This window comes from Salvelinus fontinalis, chromosome 23, assembly GCF_029448725.1.
Source record: "Salvelinus fontinalis isolate EN_2023a chromosome 23, ASM2944872v1, whole genome shotgun sequence".
Lineage (NCBI taxonomy): Eukaryota > Metazoa > Chordata > Actinopteri > Salmoniformes > Salmonidae > Salvelinus > Salvelinus fontinalis.
This window is the reverse complement of record NC_074687.1, coordinates 17,218,732-17,238,085: the sequence shown is the minus strand read 5'-3', so window position 1 is coordinate 17,238,085 and position 19,354 is coordinate 17,218,732. Positions and strand designations below refer to the sequence as shown.

At 46.5% G+C, this 19,354-nt stretch overlaps 1 protein-coding gene across 3 annotated transcripts in view; it reads left to right on the top strand.

Moving 5' to 3' along the window:
* The first annotated feature begins 12,602 nt into the window (after nt 1–12,602).
* Nucleotides 12,603–19,354, top strand: part of LOC129820941 (TSC22 domain family protein 1-like) — a 66,869-nt gene continuing 60,117 nt past the window's right edge. The window contains exon 1 of one of the 3 annotated variants that reach the window (XM_055878078.1): nt 12,603–16,159. In XM_055878078.1, coding sequence (XP_055734053.1) covers nt 13,464–16,159 — 2,696 coding nt within the window. In that variant the 5' untranslated portion in view covers nt 12,603–13,463. The remainder of the gene's footprint in view (nt 16,160–19,354) is intronic. The other 2 variants (XR_008754256.1, XM_055878077.1) reach the window with 2 other exon arrangements.

Genomic DNA, 19,354 nt, shown 5'->3' with positions numbered 1-19,354 from the left:
CAGGCTCAGTTCAACTCCCATGTGCATCACCACATCACCCAATACAATAAGGATAAGGGAGGGGCTGAAACACAAATCCAGTCCCTACAGGTACAACTTTTGAAACTACAATTGAAAGAGGCCCAGAAAGGAGAGAAACCCAAGAAACAGATAGTGGCTGAAGACCAACAAGAAATCTCACAAATTATTGAAAAAACTGTTTCCCGAATGATACAGCAACAACAACTACCCATCTTCACCCAGCAGGGACCACCTATACACCCACCCCAGGAGCAGCCATTCCAACTGCCGTATGCCTACCCGCTTCAGCCATACCCTTCGTCGGAACCACCACTACAACCCTACTACCCACTACCACAATCAAACTATTCACCCACATGGGGACAGCCCCAGAGGTACTCTGGATCTTATGGAAGCTGTCATAATTGTAAACAAGCTGGGCACATGGTGCGACAGTGTCCGCACCCAATAACCCCGGCCCAAAGCCAGTTTCTGGCCAAAAGGGGACGAGGATACGCCCCTAGACCAAGGGGGAGTCAGGCCAATGATGTATCAACCACGTGCGGCCCTTCAACCCGCATACAATCACCCCAATCCAGACCCGAATCAGCAATCACCTCCCCCTTTTCAGGGCATGGCTGACGAATATGCCCCATGGCCCTGAAGCTGCTCACCACTAACCTACACTCATCATTGACCTGGACTACTGAAGCATCAAAGGCTTTTGCACTCTTGAAAACAGATCTCTAAGTGGCAGTAGCCCTAACAGCACCTGACAAAAAAAAAAAAAAGTTCCATCTGGATGTTTCTGAAAAAGAAGGATTTACATCATCCATCCTTTTCCAGAACCTAGAGGGGGAGAGTAGAGTGTTGAGGTATCACTCCTCCAAACTGGACCACATTGAAGAAGGGCAAACCACATGCTCCAGGTATGTGGCTGCAGTGGCAAAAGCTATTGGAAAAACAGCCCACATGATAATGTGCCATCCATTGGAAATCCACACCCACCATGGGGTTGCAGCATATCTGATGAGCAAAGAATTCACGTTCAGCGCTGAAAGGAAAACGAAAATCCAGAATAAATGCACACAATCACACATCACATTTGTCAACACTGACAAAAACATGGCAGACGCACTCAATGCTGAAGGTCTACCCCACTCCTGTGCAGAAAGAGCTGCACAGGAACTGAAACGGAGACCTGACCTGGGGAACGAACCACTCACCAACCCGGACCTATGGTTATACACAGATGGATGCCGCTATAGAGGAGAAGAAGGGAACATAGCAGCATACACAGTGGTGCAGCAGCTTCCGAAGGGATCACACGTGACTTTGGAATCTGCTACCATCCCACAACCTGCATCAGCCCAATTAGCTGAAATCATAGGTTTGACACAAGCACGGAAAGAGCTGCAGGGAAAACTGAACATCTACACCGACGCAGCTTATGCTCATGGAGCAGTCCATACGAATGGATCACAATGGCTGAGACGCAACTTCACCACCACAGGAAACCTTCCAATCAAACACAAGACACAGATGAAAAAACTGATTAAATCGGTCTCACTACCTGAGAAGGTGGCTATCATGAAGTGTAAAGGACATCAACAACTGAAAAACAGAGTCAGCGAGGGAAATGATGCAGCTGATAAAGCAGCCAAGAAAGCTGGCGGATACACCCTGAGACAAATGGTACTACGGACCCAACCAGCTCGGACTGAGCACACAAAGCAACACATAAAAGAACTCCAGGCCACAGCAGGACCCTATGAACACTCAGTATGGGGACAGAAAGGGGCCACCAAAGGACCTGATGAACTGTGGAGATGCCATGATGGCAGACTAGTGGCCCCTGCAAACCTCTGTCCAGAACTAATACGAGAAGCTCATGGGCCCACACACGAAGGCAAACTAAAGACTTTACAGAAGGTGTCCCACATCTGGTGGCACCCCCACATGAAAGACATGACAGATTTGTTTTGTGACGAGTGTAGTATGTGTGGTAGACACAATCCAAAGAAATCATATCAAACGCCCATGGGTTCATACCCAGTCCCAAATGCTTGTTTTCAGGACATCAGCATAGATTACACAGATATGGGGCAAGACAATGTGACAAATGGGAAAAGGTACCTGTTAGTTATGGTAGACAGGTTCTCTAAATGGGTTGAGGCAATACCAACAGCAAGGGAGGATGCAAAATCGGTCATTAAGTGGCTGCAAACCGAACTCATGTGTATTGTTTAATGACAAACGCTCCATGTACCAATAGGGTCGGATGTGTAAATGTCAACTGATTATTGGATGTTGTTTAATGATGGGGTTAGTGTACAGGCCACAATCTCATAAGTCTCGTGGAACGCGCCAATCAAATGTATGTGCAGGTTTGAAGTTGATTTGGGTTGAAGTCCTGCCCCTGGCGTTGCTGGCCATGATAGCCTCTCCAGGTGCAGGCACCCATCTCTCTCCTCATGAGACAATGGCTGGAGGAGTCATGCTGGGTTCACCAAGGGAGGGAGGTCATATGCCCGCCCTTGATGTACAACAAATTGTAATGTCTGATAATTGATGGAACTTTCTGCAGCTCTCTCCACACAGATTCACAAGGTCCAACGGGAAAGCTGACGGGAGATCCGGCACCACTGAAGGAAAAATTGGTGACTGGGTGGGGTGAAAGTCCACAAGAGAAAGTGGCTAGAACCCAGGTGGACTGGACTGTACGAAGTGAGGGAGGTTACTTCACACTCAGTCCAGGTCAAAGGTAAATCAGGCGCACCTTGGCACCACCTCACACATTGCACTCCAGCCCCAATCCCTTCTAGAACACTGACAGAAGTCAGAGCTGATTTAAACAGCTTAAATTCGATTCCAAATGAAGACATTCCTGACTCAGGTGATGCGGATTCAAACTCCGCCTCCCCTGATAAAGGAACCTCGCCCAGTTAGAGGGATATTTCTCCCTCCCTGGGCAAGGCTAGGGATATCTGGCCCCTTATTTGTGATATTCCTACTGATATTTGGGGTGTCCCTGGGCACTTTCACATGGTTAATAGAATAACTATAACCGGATCCCCATGGATGTATGTCACGGACACTCTAGTCTAACTAGGTAATAATAGATTAAAAAATTTAAAAATTAAAAATTAGAAAACAATAGTTAAAATAAGAAACTAATATAGCTCAAATTGAGAAGGTTGAATAAGAGTGGGTGGAGAGCTGTGCAGAGAATGGACAGAAGATGGCAGTATTGCAGCACCCAATGGTCTCCCAGCCGACGGGGGGCCTGGTTGAATGCTGGTGACATAATTTTGTTTTTTGGAGTAAACATTAAGGTTAAGGGTTTCCGTGTTCCCAGAGATAAGATATCTTAAAAGAATACACTCATATTGGAATAGGAGTTTTACTTTCTGAGTTTTATTTAGGCAAGGGACTTTGAGAAGATAAAGGGTTCTTTTGGTATGTATAGATATGGTATGGAATACGAATGTAGGTGTAACCTTTTGACCTATTTTCTGTTTTCATTGCATTTTCCGGCGACTTGATCACTCGCGGGGAAATGTAGTGAGAATAATGAGATTGTGTCATTTGGGATACTAGTTTTGAGGTAAATTGATTATAATAGAGTTTATAACTCTTGACCATAAGGTAAGCATTTGTATTGGCCAATTGAAGATAGAGATAGGTTAATTAAGGTTATGTAAGGACTTTAGAGATTGACACTATAAGACCTGTTGTTATTTTAAATCCATGCAGATAAAGTCAAAACAGTGAGACACTTAGTTAATATTGTAAAGGAACACATAGTTGTTATTGACTATTATTAGAAAAAGGCAGACAGATGGGTCTACCCCGCACTGTTGAGACCTTGAAGGTTTGAGAGCAGAGTGGGGAGGGTGGACCAGGAAATGAGCAAGGTAGGCTGTGAAATAAGATAGGAGAGAAAGGGGTTAACATATATAAGCAGCACAGATACATTTCAAAGTAGATAAGTAACTTGACAGAGAATTGGAAAAGAATAGATATGAATATACGCCCAAGGGAGAATTGGATATGCGGGGAATAAAAGGGACGTTCTTATAATATGATGTACTAAGTCATTATTTAGAGTAGGTAAGGTTGATACCTGGCCAGAGCCAGGTATCAAACGAAGGAGGGTACATTGTGGTCTAGGAAAGGATGGGGCCTATTGGATAATAAACGTATTTAAAATTAAAAATTTCTAGTTAACCAAACCTGTATGTCCAAGAGTTTATGCATTGCAGGTGAATTAAGGGAGAAGGTGAATCACTCGACCTGGGGGCATATCGCACTTGGAGGGTGAGACACACTGACACTGCCGAATGATCACAGAGTTAAGGAGAAGAACCGTTGCTAATAGAGCTCGGGGATCAACTCCTTAATGAAGAATTCCCTGCCCCCGACCTTTCCTCACTGTGTACGTTCATAGAAGTGAAAGTGTTGTTTGATCTCTGGCTGATGATGTGTTCTCTGGGAGAGGGTGGGGTTTTACAGGACTGCTTGTAGTCCTGAGCTGTCTGATTAGGATACAATGGGGATGTTACCATCGCGGTGCTGCCAGAACCACCACCAGTTCCAACGGACCAGGGTTCAGCCGGCCTCCTCCACCACTTCAAGACCAAGTCCCACGCCATCACCTAAGCTCTCCAATCTGGTACAGATAATAAATATAAAAGACATCTCAGATAGTGAACATTTGGGGACTGAAACTGGTTATGAGGAAAGGGAGAATATGTGGTTGGCCTACAAAACACTTAATAGAAAGGACTGTGTCGTATGTGGACATGCCAGACCTATTCTGGCTGCTCACCCATTTGTCCTAAGTAATGGGGAAGGTTGGATGTGCATATTGGAAAGTTCAAGCCAAATTCAACCCTGTGTAAAACTCTGAGTCTTGTGTTCCCAGAAGTCCCTCCCCAGAAGGTACCGTGGGGAGTTAAGGCATATGGGGGACATAACAGCTGTATCACTGGTACAGGTAGAGGTATAGACTATGGAGGGCTCCCTACTACTACCTGCATCACTAATACCACTATTAACTAGAGGTGTTGCTGATGTATGGTGGATGTGTGGACCTGCCAGGCGGTTGACCCCATTTTTGAAAGGAAATTGTCGTTGCTCATGTGTTTTGGCCAGTCTGATACCACCATTGCCTATTATTATAGCTAATCAACTTCTGGGAGCTACACATGACACAGAGGCTTGGGACCAACCCAGGAGACGCCAGAAACGTGACGCTCCTTGGTCCGAGGGTACAGATAACATGCACACCAACCTGTTGGGGGTCCCAATAGGGGTCCCCCACGAATTCCAGACATTAAACAGGAATGATGGCCTGTGGCATCTGATGCCCATCATTGGCCCAGCTATTGTTGATGCTAAAACAAAAGGTCTGGATCAATTATATCTACTATAATTAATGATGATTTGTTAAACACACCCACACAGGACTTACAGGGATGGCTGAACAATTGGATGCTACCTCACAAACCAGTAGACACAATAGACTAACACTGGACATAAGTCTGGCCAACCAGGGAGGTGTATGTAAAAAGATTGTAGAACAGTGTTGCACGTTTGTTCCTAACAATACTAGTCCGGATGGGAGCATTTCAAAAGCTCTGAGTGGGTTGGCAAGGTTATCAGTGGAGATGAAGGGTCTTGCAGGTGTGGAGGAGAGTGGACTGTTCCCCTGGCTGGGTGGTTGTTTTGGTAAGTACACTGCAATGATGATTACTGGATTTCTGATACTAGTTGTTGTTTTTCATTTCTGTGTTGCCTGTATCATACCTTGTTTGAAGAAGTTTGTTACAGATGTGTAAGGGGCCTCTGGTATGATGCCGTTGCTTGATGCTCCAGTTGGAGAGGCTGATACGAAAACGAGCTTCCGCAGGAGAGTGGGCTGACAGAGGAGGACTCTTGATTTGCTGTAGTTGATGTTGTTGAATGAATAAAAAGTGATGTTTGTCCTCCCTGTTGTGAAGGTTTGAAGTTCCCGGGTGGCGACGAGCCCACCTGGTACAGGTTGTATAGAGGGATGGACCTGAGGGTTTAACATATTCTCGTTTTTTGGTTTACTAATGTGTGGTTGGCCATTCCAGGTGTAGTTATTGGAGTGGTCTCCTTTTTGGTCCTTGCTCATTTACGATTCAACTTACATTGATGCTATTGGTGTCCCTAGGGGGTGCCAGATGAATATAAACTGGTGGACCAAGTGACAGCTGGGTTTGAATCTTCTGTCTGTTGGTGGTGTACAGTTAGTAAAAATGTGGACAGAATTAACTACATTCATCTTAATGTCCAGAAACTGGGCAATTGGACTCAACAAGGCTTCGAGGCGGTCCATGGACAATTGGCAGCTACGTCCCTGATGGCATTTCAAAATAGAATTGCGGTTGATATGTTATTGGCTGAACGGGGGGGGGGGGGGTCTGTGCAATGTTTGGTGAACAGTGTTGTACTTTCATTCCCAATAACACAGCTACGGATGGGAGTCTGACTGTAGCATTGGAGGGACTTCGTACCCTTAATGGTAAGATGAAACAGCATTCTGGAGTGGACACTACTATGTGGGACTCATGGATGGATGCTTTTGGTAAATATAAGACGCTGGTTTCTTCCATCCTAGTATCAATTTCTGTTTTTGCGGCCATTCTTGTACTTTGTGGATGCTGTTGCATTCCATGTGCGCGCACGCTTGCTAGCCGTGTTATAACTGCCGCCATAGACCCTAATCAGGAAAGGGCCCAAATGTTCCCATTGCTTGATGATGGGGAAGCTGGACCGGTCTATCTATTCAAGGACTAAGATACTTTTATGTCACGTCTCTTGTGAGACGTGAAGAGAGGGAATTAAAAATTTGTCTTCTGACAAATTTTATCCCTTAGCTTTGTCTTTTTTATACTTTTATGTCACGTCTCTTGTGAGACGTGAAGAGAGGGAATTAAAAATTTGTCTTCTGACAAATTTTATCCCTTAGCTTTGTCTTTTTTATACTTTTATGTCACGTCTCTTGTGAGACGTGAAGAGAGGGAATTAAAAATTTGTCTTCTGACAAATTTTATCCCTTAGCTTTGTCTTTTTTATACTTTTATGTCACGTCTCTTGTGAGACGTGAAGAGAGGGAATTAAAAATTTGTCTTCTGACAAATTTTATCCTTTAGTTTTGTCTTTTTATATACTTTTATGTCACGTCTCTTGTGAGACGTGAAGAGAGGGATTTGTAAGAAATTGTAATAGGGACTGGAAACTAGTAATAACTACATTTCAACATAAGTCATCTTTTATACAAAATACACATACTCCTCATTTCTCTTGGACATATGCTGGACTTATTAAGACACCAACTACAGACACACATAATTCCCCTCCCCCATGATAACCACAGACACACACAACTCAGGGTTGGAGCTCAAGACAAAGAACTATCTCAGGAACCAATGGAACGTGGACACCAGGCCTGTTCAGGACTACCCAAGACTCAGATCGACCAATCGGAAGGCCAGACTCGCAGATCTACCTACTTTGCTTGTTGTCTATATAATACTGTACAATTGTTGAAACTACCTCTTTTCCGGACGGTTCAATAAGAATCAGACAGAAAGAGCCTTGCTGCAAGATTTTACTAAGATATCTTTACATGTGATTAAACGGCCTTATTATAAAATTATCCACCTCGTCCTATTGTCTCCTCTTGTTCTCCTGTCAACAGTAAACGTTTTACTAACAATGATGAGTTGATCATTTGAATCAGCTGTGCAGTGCTAAGGCAAAAAAAAAATGTGCACCCCTTTGAGTCCCCAGGACCAGGACTGATAACCACTGCTCTTCATTGGGACCTCTTCATATGTAGACAGGCTTTAATAGCCCTCTTTATCCGAGGACAGAAAACCTCACAAGACATTCTACTCAAATTACACTGCACTGAATATTGTGTTACAATTATCTCCATCCTCACTTCTAGGGACAGGAACTACACAAAAGTACCAGCCCTATCAAGAATAGCCTACTCTCACTTTGACAGATGGGGTGGCTTTCCTTTCACCCTCCTCCATGGCTGTTAGTTAGCTACCTACAAATGCATTTGGAGTTTGCTAGCTAATATGAAGTTAGGTAGCTGGTGATATTTAATTAACTTAGCTAGCTATCTATACAGTATGTGAAGTTGGCTAGATAGCTAGCTAGCCAACTAGCAAGCTCATTTTGCAGCTGATTTGAGTTAGCATGCACTGTAGCTCGTTAGCTAATAATACATAGTTTTTTTTTTACATTTTCTAAATGTATTTACTTACTTGAATAGGTCCTCTCAGTCATGTGGACAACTAGAAACAGGGCAGCAAAGTTTGTTTGTTACCAGAGCGTTTTAAAGGATATTACTTTTGAACTACAGTTGAAGTCGGAAGACTACATAGACTTAGGTTGGAGTCATTGAAACTAGTTTTTCAACCACTCCACACATTGCTTGTTAACAAACTATAGTTTTGGCGAGTCGGTTAGGACATCTACTTTGTGCATGACACATGTAATTTTTCCAACAATTGCTTACAGACAGATTATTTAACTTATAATTTACTGTATCACAATTCCAGTGGGTCAGACGTTTACATACACTAAGTTGACTGTGCCTTTAAACAACTTGGAAAATTCCAGAAAATGATGTCATGGCTTTAGAAGCTTCTGATAGGCTAATTGACATAATTTAAGTCAATTGGAGGTGTACCTGTGGATGTATTTCAAGGCCTACCTTCAAACTCAGTGCCTCTTTGCTTGACATCATGGGAAAATCAAAAGAAATCAGCCAAGACCTCAGAAAACAAATGGTAGACATCCACAAGTCTGGTTCATCCTTGGGAGCAATTTCCTTACGCCTGAAGGTACCACGTTCATATGTACAAACAATAGTACGCAAGTATAAACACCATTGGACCACGCAGCCGTCATACCGCTTAGGAGATGCGTTCTGTCTCTTAGAGAGGAACATACTTTGGTGCGAAAAGGGCAAATCAATCCCAGAACAACAGCAAATGACCTTGTGAAGATGCTGGAGGAAACAGGTACAAAACTATCTATATCCACAGTAAAAAGAGACCTATATCGACATAACCTGAAAGGCCGCCCAGCAAGGAAGAAGCCACTGCTCCAAAACCGCCATAAAAATGCCAGACTACGGTTTGCAACTACGGTTGCACATGGGGACAAAGATCGTATTTTTTGGAGAAATGTCCTCTGGTCTGATGAGCCAGACCTGCTGTTTTCAACTCTCTAGAGACCGCAGGAGCGGTAGAGATACTCTTAATGATCGGCTATGAAAAGCCAACTGACATTTACTCCTGAGGTGCTGATTTGCTGCACCCTCGACAACTACTGTGATTATTATTATTTGACCATGCTGGTCATTTATGAACATTTGAACATCTTGGCCATGTTCTGTTATAATCTCCACCCGGCACAGCCAGAAGAGGACTGGCCACCCCTCATAGCCTGGTTCCTCTCTAGGTTTCTTCCAAGGTTTTGGCTTTTCTAGGGAGTTTTTCCTAGCCACCGTGCTTCTACACCTGCATTGCTTGCTGTTTGGGGTTTTAGGCTGGGTTTCTGTACAGCACTTTGAGATATCAGCTGATGTACGAAGGGCTATATAAATACATTTGATTTGATTTGTTGTGTGACAAACTGCACATTTTAGTGACATTTTATTGTCCCCAGCACAAGTTGCACCTGTATAATGATCATGCTGTTTAATCAGCTTCTTGATATGCCACACCTGTCAGGTGGATGGATTATCTTGACAAAGACCAAAATGCTCACTAACAGAGATGCAAACAAATTTCTGCACACAATTTGAGAGAAATAGTATTTTTGTGCATATGGAACATTTCTGGGATCTTTTATTTCAGGTCATGAAACATGGGACCAAGACTTTACATGCTGCGTTTATATTTTTGTTCAGTGTAGATAATGACTTGGTCGCCAATAGCAACACCCCAAAATAAAAGGCTTTAGATGTGCCAGGTGCACCTGCAACCACAACAATTCAATAGCACTTGTTCCTATGCTTCCTGGCTGATGTTTTGGTCACTTTTGAATGCTGGCGGTGCTTTCACTCTAGTGGTAGCATGAGACGGAGTCTACAACCCACACATGTGGCTCAGATAGTGCAGCTCATCCAGGATGGCACATCAATGCGAGCTGTGGCAAGAAGGTTTGCTGTGTCTGTCAGCGTAGTGTCCAGAGCATGGAGGTGCTACCAGGAGACCGGCCAGTACATCAGGAGACGTGGAGGAGTCCGTAGGAGGGCAACAACCCAGCAGCAGGACCGCTACCTCCGCCTTTGTGCAAGGAGGAGCACTGCCAGAGCCCTGCAAAATGACCTCCAGCAGGCCACAAATGTGCACAACTGCTTTAAACAAACAACTCTTTTTGTTTGTTTAAAAGATACTTCACCTGTGATAGAGACACCATTGTCCTCAATGGTACTCCCGCTGGCTTTGGTCTTTGTCATGGTAGCAACTTAAGTTACGCTGTTACTCCTTGCAGTTCCAGACGGGGCAGGTCGCAGGGAAGATTGAAAACAACAACAACAAATACAGGGATCTAGACAGCCACAAGCTCGGGATAATCTGTGGTCCTTGCCACAAAGAAAGCCCTGCTAGCTTGATAGGCTGCTAGCTAGCAGCTAGGTTATCTGTTACAACAAACAGCTCCTCAGACCTGGCCTTGGTCGGCAGGATCACTGGACAGACAGTAGCGGTCCCAGCAACTGATGCCAACTGCAGAGTGGGATCCAAATTCAAAACGTAGATAGCTAGTAACCAAACTTTTTCAACAGACTTTCAAAACGTTCCAAAACTACAAACTTTCCAAAACAACTAACCGAGCTCTCCCTCATTGAGAGTTCAAGAGGAAGTGACGAGCGCCGCCGGACGTAAAAACTGAAGACGAGGAGGGAAAGATATTTTTTGTCATTCCCATAAAAGAAATTAGTGTTTACAAAATGACAGCCGTGCCGGGTGTATAAATTGAGCATTATTGTTAGGGCAGGACAATAGTGCTCAGTGTGTTTTGTTGTGGAGTGCCAGAGTGATTTAAAGCTGCTGACTGTACCAGACGCTTACATTGCGCTCGCCTCTCGCTGGCTCTCTCTCCCTCCGTCATTTGTATGGATGAGCACAATCTGTCTGCCTGCACGGTCTGGTCACAGCCTGCCGCTGCCTGTCTGCCTGCCAGTCACCCACAATGGGCACATGCTCTCATTCGCTCTCTCTCAATTCAATCGTCTCTCCCCCATAGCCCCTCTCTCTGATTCTTTCTACTTCATTCACTTACTTAATCTTCCTCTGTCCTCTCCACAAACACACATCTCTCTCTCTCCCTAACTCCTCTCATACGCTCCATACAGCGTCCCACCTGAGTGTAACAGTCCTGAGTGTAAGAGTCCTGAGGGCCTCCTGGTGTTTTAATTAACTAGCTGGTGGCTGTGACTGAGCAAATGAGTCAGGGATGGGAGGAGGTGAGAGGAAAGTAGAGGAAATAGTAGAGAGGAGAAGAGAGAATAGGAAGAGAGGAGAAGAGAGAGGAGGAGGTGAGAGGAAAGTAGAGGAAATAATAGAGAGGAGAAGAGAGAATAGGAAGAGTCATGACAACGATAGTCAGAGAAGTTAGCCAAACAAAGCACATTCAGATGGTACCAGACTATCTGCTGTTATTCACTAAGACATTCACAACAACAGGTGGGTCTGGTCTCGATGGCAGCCAACAGTGATAAAACAGAAGGCACCAGAATACAGGGAGTTGGAGGTACACACACACATCCAGAACAGACTTCCTGGCAACGGGAGGGGTTGCTGACCTGGAGTACCCACCACAATAAACACACACTCTCACAATACATGCATGTAGAATAATCGTCAGTGCAGTGAACACGTCTGGCCGGCTACATTCTGTCTGCAGAACCTTCTGTCTGCATGCCTTTTGTTTCACAGTAAAAACACACAACTGATCTTGTTGTTTGTGTTGTTAAAGTTTTGTTCAGACCAAAACATTTCCTTTTGTTGTTTTTGTTAGAAGTTAAAGGTAAAACAAAACTCTGAGGTCCAGGAAAACTACATAACAATATGGCTGATGGAATATACATTTTTTTGTGTGATATATCGCACCATGTTGATACTCTTGTCTACTGTTCATGAAAATAATGTGATTGGCATTATGACACCCATAACACATTTCCCTATCCATCTCTCACAAGCCTATTTAAAATCATGACAAGCTGCAAGCATATATGATTTTATCCAGTTGGGTTGCACAATGGTAAAGGAATGGGAATATTCTGTAAGAGTCGTTTTGTCCCACCGTCTCTGTCGCTTGGTATTTTCCGGAACATGATCTAGGCCTACTGAAACTATTTTTTGTCCGTTGCCTGCCTCTCCCCTGTTGTTCTCTCAGCCTCTTCTCTCCAGACTGCTTTTTGTCTGACTAGTCTGGGCATCAATAGAGCATGCGCGGTCGCCATGTTAGCAAGTTCTCTCCTCCCCGACGTCACTAGTTACCACAGCCACACATTCATAAACACCGCCCATTTCTGACAATTCTCTTCATATTTTAAACATAACCTCAACCGTAACTACACTCCTAATATTATGCCTAACCCTAACCTTAAATCAAGCACAAAAAGCATTTTTGTTTTCACGAATTTTTACGATATAGCCAATTTCACTCTGTGGCTGGGGTAACTAGTGGAAACCCTCCTCCCATCAGTCTCGTCACACTTCAACGGTTCGAGCCACAGTGCAAGAACAAGAAGGCGGACTGGCTGTGAATAGCTTTTGGAAGAGGGAGTGATACAGCAAACAGTGGACTAGCTAACGTTAGCTATAACAAAGACTTTTCAGAATGGATTAACCCGTTTTGCGAGAGAATTAAGTGGATATATTCTCCCAAGGACAACCTTATATCGGTAAAGGATTGCTTGTTTTCATTTTTTGCTTCTGAGAAATTCAATAATGCAACTCACCACAGTGTGTGGATAGTGATGGAGCTAACGTTGCACTTCTGTATCAGCTCTCGCTTTGGATGCTTGCTGTTTACTCAGTTTGTGTTATAACAATTTATTTTACCCATTGAGATAATATAGTACAACGACGAAATGCTGGCTTGTATGTGAGAACATACGCGTCTGTAACTGGCTAGCAAGTCCATACGCTTACGTTAGACTAGCTAACAAGCTAGTTAGCTTGTTAGCATTTCGGCTCGTCAACTGATTGTCAAACGCGAGCATTCTCCGTCACGAGGGGAGACGTTTTAGATATCCCAAAAAGCTAAATGTTTGAACCTTGTCTTTAAAACAGATTTATTTTTTGTCGGTTGATATTAAGTTATTGTTAAATATCAGTCTTTGTCAAAACGGCGGCCCTAACGAAGTGTAACGTTATCCCCTGGAATCTTTCAATATGCACCATCCTCATTCTGCAGGAGACTCTGGCAGCGTCAGAAAGATGGCGCACCCGGCGAATTTTCCAAGAAGGGGTAATGTTAGCAACATTAACACCGGCGCCGGGACTGTTCCCACGATGTCAACACCGACTATTTCAGCTGTTAGCAAATGCCACGTTCCCACTGAAGACTACCAATCCCCCCTCTTGATGCAGTCTCAACCTCCTGTTGGATCATCCTCCCCTGGGCCTCAGCACCCTCCCCACAGCCTTAACCTGCACTCCCAGCCACAGCCCCAGGCTCTCTCCTCTGGGTCTCAGATGATGATGAAGAAGAAGAGCGGCTTCCAGATCACCAGCGTGACTCCAGCACAGATCTCTGTGAGCACCAACAACAGCATTGCGGAGGACACGGAGAGCTATGATGATCTGGATGAGTCTCATACAGAGGATCTGTCCTCTTCAGAGATTCTGGATGTCTCCCTCTCCAGGGCCAATGACATGGCTGGGGGTGCAAGGAGCTCCTCGGAGGAGACGCTGAATAACTTTCATGAGGCGGACACCCCCGGGGCCATCTCCCCCAACCAGCCCCCCCACTCCTTGCCCCAGGGACCCCAGCACGGAGCAGCACGGATGGTGAACGGAAATGTGCACCACTACCATCACCAGAGGCAACATAATCATCCTCAGCAGGCCCTGGCTCAACCTCATTCCTCTGACCCCCACTTTACCCCCACCTCTGGAGGGGCTGGGGGTGCCCTAAAGATGCCTTCTACCATGGAGGTACATCTGGAGAATGTTTCAGTGGGTTCTGCCAGTGTTGCTACTCAGCCTGTAGCAGCTGTCTCTCTCCCTGGAATGCACAGCTCTGCTGCAGTAGCTTCCGTTAGCATAGCTAATCCCCTGACCAGCAATGTTTGTAATGTGAATATGTACAGCTCTTCCAATGTATCTGTGATGGGAGGTGTTAGCACCAGTGCAAGCAGCAGTGGTGGTGGCTTCCCCCCTAGTGTGATGAGTTGTGGTGGGGGGGTTGGAGGTTTGATGGGGAGTAACTTTGGCAACCCCAATGTCAATCTGATCCAACACCAAAGCTCTGGAACTGTGAACTCGAGCATCAGTATGACTTCTGCTGCTCCCAGTGGCTCTGTGGTGTTGGGGCCCTCCAGTGGCACACAGGGTGGAGGAGCTGCCATACCTCAGCCAGGGATGAGCTCCTCGGGCATGGCTCTAGCCTCAGTCCCCTCCTCCCAGCCCCCCCCAACCCCAGCTCCTGCCACCACTAGCTCCCGTTTCAGAGTGGTCAAGCTTGACTCCAGCTCAGAGCCATTTAAAAAGGGAAGATGGACATGTGCTGAGTACTATGACAAGGAGACCCCAGCTTTGGCCCCTGCCCCCTTGTCCTCTGAGGCTACTGCCCCTAGTGGCCGGGTTGTGGAGAGCATGCAGCCGTGTGGGCCTGAGAGTGTGAAAGGGGGGTCGGAGAGGGAGAGCACCGGTGGGGGTTCAGTGAGCAGCACAGTCAGCACACTGAGTCACTACACAGAGAGTGTGGGAAGTGGAGATGCTGGAGGCCCCCCATTACTCCAGCCCCACCCTCACTACCAGGACTACTCCAACCCCCCTCCGTCCTTCCAGACCTCCCGCCCAGGTTTCCCCATGGTGGTGTCCCACCCCCAGTCTCACCTGCTGACCACTGTGGCTCCCTCAGTCCCTGCCAGCGTTCACCAGCCTGCCCCCATCAACATGGCGGGCCTCCAGACCACCATAGGCCACCCTACCACTCCTATTCACCAGCAGCCGCTCACCTACGCCCAGGCAGCCTCCAACCCGGCTCCTGGCTCAGCTCAGAGCCTAGTGGGGGTGCTCCAGAAGCAGATGGGCTATGCTCTTACACAGCAGCCTTCTGCGACTCCCCAGGTAGCCCCGGTGCACAGGCTGAGCCAGGGAGGGGGCATGCCTCCAGACTACCCGCAGCCCAAGGCAGGCCTAGCCCAACCTGCTGTCCCACAGGCCCTGCCTGGATCCGGGCAGATGATGGGAGTCTCGCAGCAGAAGGTGGTTGGCTCCATACCCCAGCTCCAACCCCAGGGTCTCATCCAACAGCAGCCCCAACAGACCTCAATCCAGGCCTCTGCTGTAGGAGGGGGGTTAATGCCTCAGATGGGCCCAGGAGGAGTGACTGGGTTTGGGCAGCAGCCACAAGGACACTCTCTTCCCCTGGACCACCAACATCATCAACAACAGCAGTCATTCCCAAGCAAAGCCCAAGGACTTGCCACCCAGCTGTCCAACACTGCCCCCCCTAACCAGGGCTGTCTAGTCTCCAATGTGCTTCCTCCTAACCCCCAGAGTGACCCCCAGAACGGCAGTGGCCTGGCCCAGTCTCACCCCCAGGCGCAGCCACCCGGGGTCAGCATGCCCCAGGACTTCAACAGTGCCCAGGCCCACACCCAGGCTGTGGCTTCCCAAGCCAGTGCCCTGTACGCCAGCCTGCCCTCCTTCACCACCACCCAGCTGGAGGATGCCCAGCGCCTTCTCTTCCAGGACCAGTCTGCCCTGCTGGCCCAGACCATGGCCAAGCTGGCTGGGGAGGGTGGCACTGCGGCAGGCACAAGCCTGGGGGCTGAAAGTAATGCAGCCGCCGCCACGGCCGTCAGTGCCTTAACCTCCTCTGCCGGACTCTTCAAAGCCGTGGAAGGAGACGATGATGGGTGAGTCCCAAATCAGTGCCTTTAGTATATGTTTTTGATCGATTGATTGATATTGGAGTATAAAAGTGACAGTATCTCCTACACTAGTAGGCCAGCTGATCGACACATCACTAAAGAGATTGTCCCATGTTGTCTCTTTTTACCTTCAGCATGCTGCTTTTAACATTCCTTCCATAATGTTGTATCTGATGTGCTGAATGACATTTAGACCATTTAAATGTTTAGTCAGCATTGGCCTTAAAACACAGTGTCCTGGACATGACCTTGCATTCTAGCCTGCGGGGGGAGTTCTTCCTAGTGGAGTGATGCAGCCGGCTGAGTGCCTGGTGGTGGTTAGGAATTGTTTGGATTGGGTGAATCCAGGTCGCCACGGCAGCACTGTGTGTGGGTGAGTGGGATGCCAGACAGTGTGTGTATGTGAGATGGCAGACACAACCATGTGTGCGCTCTCACTGTCAGAGAGCTCTATGCTACTCCTTAGACACTAGACAGGGCAGTGCTCAGCTGGAAGTGACATTTTGTATACCTCAAACTGCAGTGACTCTGCATTTTAAAACACACAGACTAGGGATTTAACAAATGGACCATTTTGCTTGATGTTTAAACTACAATGTTTTAAAATCGGTTTTCTGTTAAAAAAAAATCCACTTCAAAGCAGAATAATGGTCCTATTAAGTATGTACAACCGCTATGGCCGGGCAGTCATATGCCGTAGCTGAGGCGCTTTCAAGGGTATATTTGTTCATAAGGGTAAACTACCGGTACTTATTTTTAAATGCCGACATGAAACCTTGTCTGGAGATAGTTTTGAAGCGCCACTGAATGGGCATTTTACTTGTTTGTAAAGGAATGCCGCTTCTGAAGCGGGACTAACGTCCATCGCTAGGCGGACAGAATTTTCCATCAAATAATCTAGACCTGCTTGCACTTGCTACCTGCGTGCAGAGCAGACCACTCTATCCTAAAAAAGTACTTTTAAAATTAGTTAAATACCGTGACTTACCAAGACATTTAGTTGAAAGAAAACACATCTTCTGCTAGCAATCGTCTTCTAAGATTCAGTATTTTTGGAACAGAGGAGACTTAGTTGCTGTACTTTAGAGAACACAAACACTCACATCTTTCATAGCGAGCTAGCAGGTGACGGAGAGAGAGAGAGGGTTCGGCCACCAGGAATGCTGTAATTTGCAGTTTCTTGGCTTACATTGCAACTTCAGTCAAGCAGGGCCTATCATCAATGAATAGGCTAGGATATTTTACACGCAACAGACCGAAGACTGAACATACACACACTAATTAGCGAAGAGAAAGAGCAGGTGAGCCATCTGCACTGTGATTTTAATTTTGTGGGGACAAACCACCCCAAAATATTGTTTTTCATTTGGGTATTTTTCTTAATGTTAACTTCTCTAGGTTAGGGGGCAGCATTCAGAATTTTGGATGAAAAGCATGTCCAAATTAAACTGCCAGCTACTCATCCCCAGAAGATAAGATATGCATATTATTAGTAGATTTGGATAGAAAACACTCTGAAGTTTCTAAAACAGTTTGAATCATGTCTGTGAGTATAACATAACTTATTTAGCAGGCGAAACCCCGAGGACAAACATTCCGATTTTTTTGTTGTTGTTGAGGTCACTCTCTTTTCAATGAGGTTTCATTGGGCAACCAGATTTCTAAGGGACCTGCTTGCAGTTCCTACCACTTCCACTGGATGTCAACAGTCTTTAGAAATTGGTTGAGGTTATTCCTTTTGTGTAATGAAGAAGTATGGCCATCTTGAAGGAGGGTCACTTGAAGTGTCCTGTTTGATAGAGGCGCGAGACCAGAAAGCTAGCTACAGTTGGTTTTAATCCTGTATTGAACACAGATCATCCCGTCTTCAATTTTATCGATTATTAACATTAAAAAATACCTAAAGTTGTATTACAAAAGTAGTTTGAAATGTTTTGGCAAAGTTTACAGGTAACCTTTGAGATATTTTGTAGTCACATTTACATTACATTTAAGTCATTTAGCAGACGCTCTTATCCAGAGCGACTTACAAATTGGTGCATTCACCTTATGACATCCAGTGGAACATCCACTTTACAATAGTGCATCAAGATCTTTTAAGGGGGGGGGGGGTCAGGAGGATTGCTTTATCCTATCCTAGGTATTCCTTAAAGAGGTGGGGTTTCAGGTGTCTCCGGAAGGTGGTGATTGACTCCGCTGTCCTGGCGTCGTGAGGGAGTTTGTTCCACCATTGGGGGGCCAGAGCAGCGAACAGTTTTGACTGGGCTGAGCGGGAACTGTACTTCCTCAGTGGTAGGGAGGCGAGCAGGCCAGAGGTGGATGAACGCAGTGCCCTTGTTTGGGTGTAGGGCCTGATCAGAGCCTGGAGGTACTGAGGTGCCGTTCCCCTCACAGCTCCGTAGGCAAGCACCATGGTCTTGTAGCGGATGCGAGCTTCAACTGGAAGCCAGTGGAGAGAGCGGAGGAGCGGGGTGACGTGAGAGAACTTGGGAAGGTTGAACACCAGACGGGCTGCGGCGTTCTGGATGAGTTGTAGGGGTTTAATGGCACAGGCAGGGAGCCCAGCCAACAGCGAGTTGCAGTAATCCAGACGGGAGATGACAAGTGCCTGGATTAGGACCTGCGCCGCTTCCTGTGTGAGGCAGGGTCGTACTCTGCGGATGTTGTAGAGCATGAACCTACAGGAACGGGCCACCGCCTTGATGTTAGTTGAGAACGACAGGGTGTTGTCCAGGATCACGCCAAGGTTCTTAGCGCTCTGGGAGGAGGACACAATGGAGTTGTCAACCGTGATGGCGAGATCATGGAACGGGCAGTCCTTCCCCGGGAGGAAGAGCAGCTCCGTCTTGCCGAGGTTCAGCTTGAGGTGGTGATCCGTCATCCACACTGATATGTCTGCCAGACATGCAGAGATGCGATTCGCCACCTGGTCATCAGAAGGGGGAAAGGAGAAGATTAATTGTGTGTCGTCTGCATAGCAATGATAGGAGAGACCATGTGAGGTTATGACAGAGCCAAGTGACTTGGTGTATAGCGAGAATAGGAGAGGGCCTAGAACAGAGCCCTGGGGGACACCAGTGGTGAGAGCGCGTGGTGAGGAGACAGATTCTCGCCACGCCACCTGGTAGGAGCGACCTGTCAGGTAGGACGCAATCCAAGCGTGGGCCGCGCCGGAGATGC